Source organism: Pygoscelis adeliae, unplaced genomic scaffold (assembly GCF_000699105.1).
Source record: "Pygoscelis adeliae isolate BGI_AS28 unplaced genomic scaffold, ASM69910v1 Scaffold38, whole genome shotgun sequence".
NCBI lineage: Eukaryota > Metazoa > Chordata > Aves > Sphenisciformes > Spheniscidae > Pygoscelis > Pygoscelis adeliae.
The window spans coordinates 20,847,601-20,854,081 of record NW_008825614.1 but is presented as its reverse complement, the minus strand read 5'-3'; the positions used below and the strand labels follow the sequence as shown (position 1 = coordinate 20,854,081).

The following is a 6,481-nucleotide window of genomic DNA, read 5'->3' as shown; positions in this document are numbered from 1 at the left end:
TGAAGGTGAGGTTGGACGGGGCTCTGAACAACCTGATCTAGTTGATGATATCCCTGCCCACGGCAGGGGGGTTGGACTAGATGACCTTTAAAGGTGCCTTCCAACCCAAACTATTCTATGATTCTATGATTCTATCTAGTCACATTTTTATCATTATATTGGATAGAAGGCTGCTTGGTTAATTGATTGTTTAGCTGTCTGTTGCATCCTTATTGCCCAGTTGTTAATGATGATACACAACTAACAGATTTAAAGGCTATAGAAGCAAAAAGTAGTCATTGCAATGATCTTTTCTGACCACAGGAATAACACAGGGCAGTGAACTTCCCTAAACTAATTCCTGCTTGAAAAAGAAAATACATTTGGTGGGGGAGAAGATCTTTTCTTTAGCAGGTTCTTCCAATGTCTAATTATACTTCATGTTGAACATGGAGACCTATTTGGCATCTCAGTTTAGCTTCATCTTCCAGCCACTGGATACTTTGTGTACCATACTGATGAAGTTACTCAGAGTATATTATGCTCCACATACAGATAATATCAACCTCTAGGCTCCTCTAGCAAATTAAATAGCTCCAATAGTGAGTCTTTCTTTTATGTGTATTTTCCAATCCTTTTCACATTCCCAGTAGTAGCTGCATCTACTTGAAAGGTGTATGAACTTATTTCTCCTTTATCCATATTGCCCTATATATCCATGTAAGGATTGCATTAACACTTTTGTCCACAACTCTTCAGTCTGCTGTGAAAACATTAACATCATCTTCATCACTTTTCACTGATATTCACCAGTTTTGAATTCCTTCACAAATAAAAAAAATTAATCTTCAGAAACCTCCTTGTAAGCTGAGAGAGTTTTATTCTGTTTACAATCCTGGATATAAGGCACAAACATTTAGACTAATCATTTTAAATAATTTGAGTACCCACTTTGAGAAGCCTAAAGGCATAACACAGTACTTTAAAGATTCAGATGCAACTTTCACATATTTCAGTTTTGCAGTTTTGAATATCCAGAACTTATTCACATAATGCCCCATTCTCAAGTTGACCATCCTGAAAATAAGGGAAGCACAGAATAACTGCCTCTCCAAAAAGCTGTATGAACTCTGAGCGTTTTTGGAACACTGTAAGTGTCATTTCTTGCCCTTGGTCTCCTGCCCACACCTTGACAAGTCTTCTAATCTTCCTAATTTATGACTCCCAGGTCCCTGCTTGCACTCTTTACTAATCTTAGTCTCCCTCCACCAAAATTGTCTTCCTGTCCAGGATATGAGTTGTGGTTCTCCCAGTCCCACCTTTTAGTCCTGGCTACTTTTTCTCTTCTCCCCAGATACATCATCTGTGGAGACTGGACATTATCTATTCTTACACTTTTCTCCTGTCTAAGTTAGGACTCTTCCTCCTCCACAGTGCCCACATGTAAAGAAGGAGCTTATCAATAAACAGAGAAAACAGGAGATATTCTTCCTGTTCACAGTTTTTGCAACTGCACACTCTGGTCTTCAGCAGCAGAAAGCTCAGATGCGCTAAAAGGTAAGGCCCTTAGAGACTCTATCTGCGCTGGGCCACACTGAGTTGATGAACATGCAGGCAAGGCTCTAAAAGCTTGGAGAACTTAAATCTGTTCAGTGAGGTTGTCATCCATGGTGACATTCACTGCTCAATTCTGTCAAGTTTCCACCATTTGTGTGCAAACTGCAACATTTACAAATTGCCCAAATTGCACAGATTTTCACAGTGATGGCTCAGAGTAATGTCTCTCTTCTTGCTAAATATTTAAATCCCTGTTTGAAAGCACTTCAGTGATGTATCGGTCACCAGAATTTTTCATGATGTCAGCCATGTTCCCGAAATGGATGAAATTCTTCTTAGTATGAAAGGCAGCATACAAAATTTCAGCCCGCACAGCTGACTTTTTACAAAGTTATATGCAGCAGAAAACAGTCTTCTAATAGAGTGCCCATCAATTTTGATAGCAGGCACTGCTACGAGCTCTGCTTTTGGTAATACGTATTTACATACAGATCACTTCATCCATCAGTGCCAATCACACAACTGTAGAATGAAACATGGCAACTATTTACAGTACAGAATAGTACTACTCAAACACTTAAGACAGGAAATTAAGAGTAATTTATTCAAATGAAAATGCAGTCTAGAGTCAGACAAATTGAAATGCCATGACTCAAGTCAGAAATTGGTCAGAATGCACTGTTGCCACCTCATCTGTTCTGAAAAATAGTGAAACCTTTTCTCCATGAATGTTCAGCATTTTCGTTTCACATCTCTCCAAAATGGAGAGCACTGGCCACATCAAGAGCCTCAAAGCCTTACAGTGAGACAATGAGATCACAGGCCGATAGCACTGCAAAGAGGGTACCGTATTCAAAAGCTAAAATTTCAGTTGTGATTTTTCAATGATATGAAGAAATGTATGCATTCTGCTTCTATTTTAAATTCATCAAGAGATTGGCTTTAACTACCCAAAGGCAAGTCATAAACATGCCCTGTTAGTACAGTAACTAACATGAAGTAATGAGAGAGTGGGGTGCAGACAAGACAGCTTGCAGAACCTCGCTGCATGGTAGCTTGGAGGTTAGTCTCATTCCCAAGCATGCCTGCAATGTCGGTCTACACTGATGAGTTTTAGTTGGTGACATATCAAATTTAGAAAACAACAACAATTTAAGATCCAACACTATTCCGAAATGCCCAGATTCTCCTCCACTCTTAATAGTCTCCTTCCTTCCTCATTCTAATAAGGGCTGATTCTGCCATCCTAACTCCTATCAAGTCTTGCTATGTCACAGAAGTTGATTTCTGACAGAGAAAGTTTCTGCTCAGTATAGGAAAGGGGATGGAAAAAGAACCCCATTGTTACTGATCAGTGTTAATTATGTTTAGACTTTCTATAAAGAATAATTTTCTAACTTGAAAATTAACAACTTTTTTTTCTCTACAAACATCTGTACTGGCAATAATTTCTACCTTGCATTAACTGCCTTTTCCTATAATAAGAAAAAAGAAATTGCTCTATTTCTGATTAACAGTTGTTACTTTTTTTCATTCCAGTGAGGACAGAAAATGAGTGATGGGGAGAAGTAAAAGAATGAGAGTAAAAGAGAAAGAATATTTTGTACCCAAATGCCTTCCTTTATCCTTTCTGAAAAGCAAAGTTGACCACAAATAGGTAAGGTAATTTTCTGTAAATATTATCAAGGGGCCATAGTTCAACTGTCAGCTTAATTCTGAAGAAGACTGTAGAGAAGTGAAGAGTAAAGGGATTTCAACTGTAACTTTGCAAAACATTTTGTCATCAATTACATAAGCATTTTAGAGTATGTAATAGTATTGCATCCCATCAGCTAGAGAAATGAAGTGTTCCTCTGCCTCTGGGAGGGCTTTAAAATATTGTTCATGGATCTGCAGAAGTGACAGAGTCATGCTGCTGTTATCTGAAAACCACTATTCCTGATGTTCTTGTCTAATACAGTTTCATATCCACTTCAGTCCACACGCCTGCTAGGAACATACGCAGGCTGGCAGTTAGCTACACTTTCTAAGCAAGTGCTAGACATATAGTATTTCTGCGCTACACTCAATTGTTCATGGCTCATTAGAGAGATTTTCCAGCACCGTTACTGTACTAATTTACAATCATGTCAAGGCTGACTAAGCTCTGAAGGGAACCCTCATCCTCATGTCCAAAAAACCCTATGCTAAATGTTGCAACAGCAGATGGCACTGACTGCAGGCACGTAATTCACAGGGTTTCTTGGGTGGCAAGTTACAGTTGTGAATAGGAATTTCAAAGTCCGAGCTGATATTTAAGCACTTGGAAGTTTTTCAGATATGTTAATGTATGTCACTGACATCTTCAAGGATGAACATGTATTTTACTTTTTCAATTTGCTGTTTGTTAAATCCTAAATAAGAAGTAAACAACAAAAGAATCACCCATGTCACTATCATATGCAAACAATGATATTCTTTAATCAAGTACCTGATATTTTAGTGGTGAACTGATTTGTGATTGGAGGTCCAAAGCCTTTAGCTGTGCTGGCTCTGATGGTAAAAGAGTAGGTAGTGCCAGGATACAGTCCAAAAAAGAGATAGTGCGTTTCATTTCCTAGCTTTGAGACTCGTCCACTTTGATTGGATAAATCTATTTCTGGGTCAAAGGAACTGACTGCTTTGTAGGTGATCTGCAAAAGAATAAGAAAGTTATAAACTGCCTTGAGCAGATGGACAGAGATTGCATCTTTATCCAGTAAACCCTTCTGATGTATGCGCTGTCAGACATTCTATGATAAGCTATCTTACTCTCTTATACTCTTCAAATCCTGAATCCCACGAAGGGACACAGAAACTCAGCCATAACTGGTATGAGTTATTACTTTTATAGATACAGAGACTTAGAGGCAGCTAGATTACAACTCTAAAGGATGGGTTCAGGCTTACATTAATTCCTTCAAGATGCTGGCTTTACCAGTGTCATTTTTTGAATTCATCTCACTGTTGGTTTTGATCAGCAGCAATAACAAAACCAAAACAACCAGGTAAAAACAGATAAGCGAATAACAGAAGGTGTAGCCCCCAGTTCCAGCTGACTTCACTATAATTACACTTTGCTCTGAATAAGATTATCTGTAAAAGGTGATAAGGGCAGCTTAAGGCAAATTTTTCAGAAAGTGGGTAAAGCTTGTATTTTAGTCTGAAGCTTAGCTATTGTAATTGCTAATTTGGAAATTTTCAGGTTATTATATTGTACCTAGGTCAGATTCTCATTTGGAGGAAAGGAGAGATAAAATGTTAAGCAATATATGCAGAGTGTATATTGTATCCTCAGTTCCTTCTTTGATTCAAACAGTATTTTTAGTTTTCATTAGAAATGTTAATATAAGTTCACAGTAAAACTTGATCCAGATTTCTTCTATTAATTACTAATTTCCATGCACTGTAATGAGAATTTAAAAATAAGAAATCCATTAAAAAATTAAAAAGTAAAAATGATTCATCACTCCTTTTTACTTTTAAAGTTTAATTTGTATGTAAATAATTCCAACACTTATTATATAAAGTGATAATTGACATTCTTTTTGTTACATTTATTCCATATCATTATAATTAAGAAGACACATAAAACAATACATAGAAACATCTAAGTGTCAGCATTACACACCTTAAGCACTTGCAATATCCTAAAACCTCTGACTTAATGAAAATTGATTTTTATATGACCCATCTAATATAACATCAATAAAGTGCTGAAAATTAGTAATAAAAACTTTGATACCATCTAGATAAACCCCGACATTATTTTGGTAGATATAGGCAGATCCTCTACAACTCCTCATCTATAAATTGAACTGAAAGTGCCTTAAAAACCGCTCAACTAACCCTCCTAATTGTAACAGAAGACAAAGAAGATTACATTACCAAATATCTGAACGTTTATCAGTAAAGAAATTAAGGTTACATATCGCCCCAAAGAATCTCCCTTTCTGATGGTAAGTGTTGGTATGTCTGCTTGTGGGAGGGTGGGTCATAACTGGTTTTGGAGATTTTAAAAGACGGGTTAGAGAACTACATTGCAACTATGTTTTATATACAGCTGATCCTGTTTTGCCCCAGATATGTGAACTAAATGATCTCTTGCAGTTCCCTTTAACTTTGTTTTCTATATTTCTATGATTCTTAACTGGATTTTCCAAAATCTCACTTAAGTTTTATTCAAAATAATACCAGGCTATCGGAGACTCTGCAGTCTATGGTAGATTCTTATAAATTTTTTGCAGTGTTTAGTTATTAGATAGCTAAGTGGCTGATACTCCGTAATGAAATGAGTTTTTTCCATGCATCATGCAGAACACATGAAAAAAAAAAGTGTTTTGCCTGGTTAAAATGAACTTGCACTGTTTCTGTATTTCACTCCTACTTCTAAGACTGTTCCTACTTTTTTTTTTAAACTAATTTCTTATGTCCACCATTGCTAACGCCAGTTCAGCTTCGCAGTGATGAAAAAAAAAAAGGGCACGAGGGTCATTTTCTCACTGGATGTGGACTATTTTTATCCAATTTAGATGAAACCTTGCCCAAAGGACTAAGCCCTTTATTCCTACAACTGTGGACCTGTCCTGGTGATAGAGGAGCAAAATGGTATAATTTGTCATTATGTCATTTCTTCATCTAAAGGCTTTTTTCTTTAAATATTGGTAAAATAATTGGATTTGCACTTAATTTCACAACAGCAATGAATACTTTAATACTTGATACTTCAACGCACAGTTTTTCCCACCACTTATATTATATCCTTCAGGCACTAAAAACAAATGCCTGGCGCCAGAAAACAGACTAAGTTATGAGATTTTTAACAACATAGAAAGTTAGGTACTCAGAGTAAGAAATGCTAGACACAGAGGTGAGCTTGAGCTTTCTCTCTGGGAGCAGGGATGTAGACTCAGGACTGCAAATTAAG

General features: G+C 36.8%; 1 protein-coding gene across 1 annotated transcript in view; it reads right to left on the bottom strand.

Annotated features, from left to right (window-relative positions):
- The window catches only part of LOC103924545 (receptor-type tyrosine-protein phosphatase mu-like), a 323,454-nt gene that overhangs the window by 160,022 nt on the left and 156,951 nt on the right, over window positions 1-6,481 (bottom strand). The window contains exon 9 of the mRNA XM_009333074.1: window positions 4,007-4,208. Within this exon, the coding sequence (XP_009331349.1) occupies window positions 4,007-4,208 (202 nt within the window). The remainder of the gene's footprint in view (window positions 1-4,006; window positions 4,209-6,481) is intronic.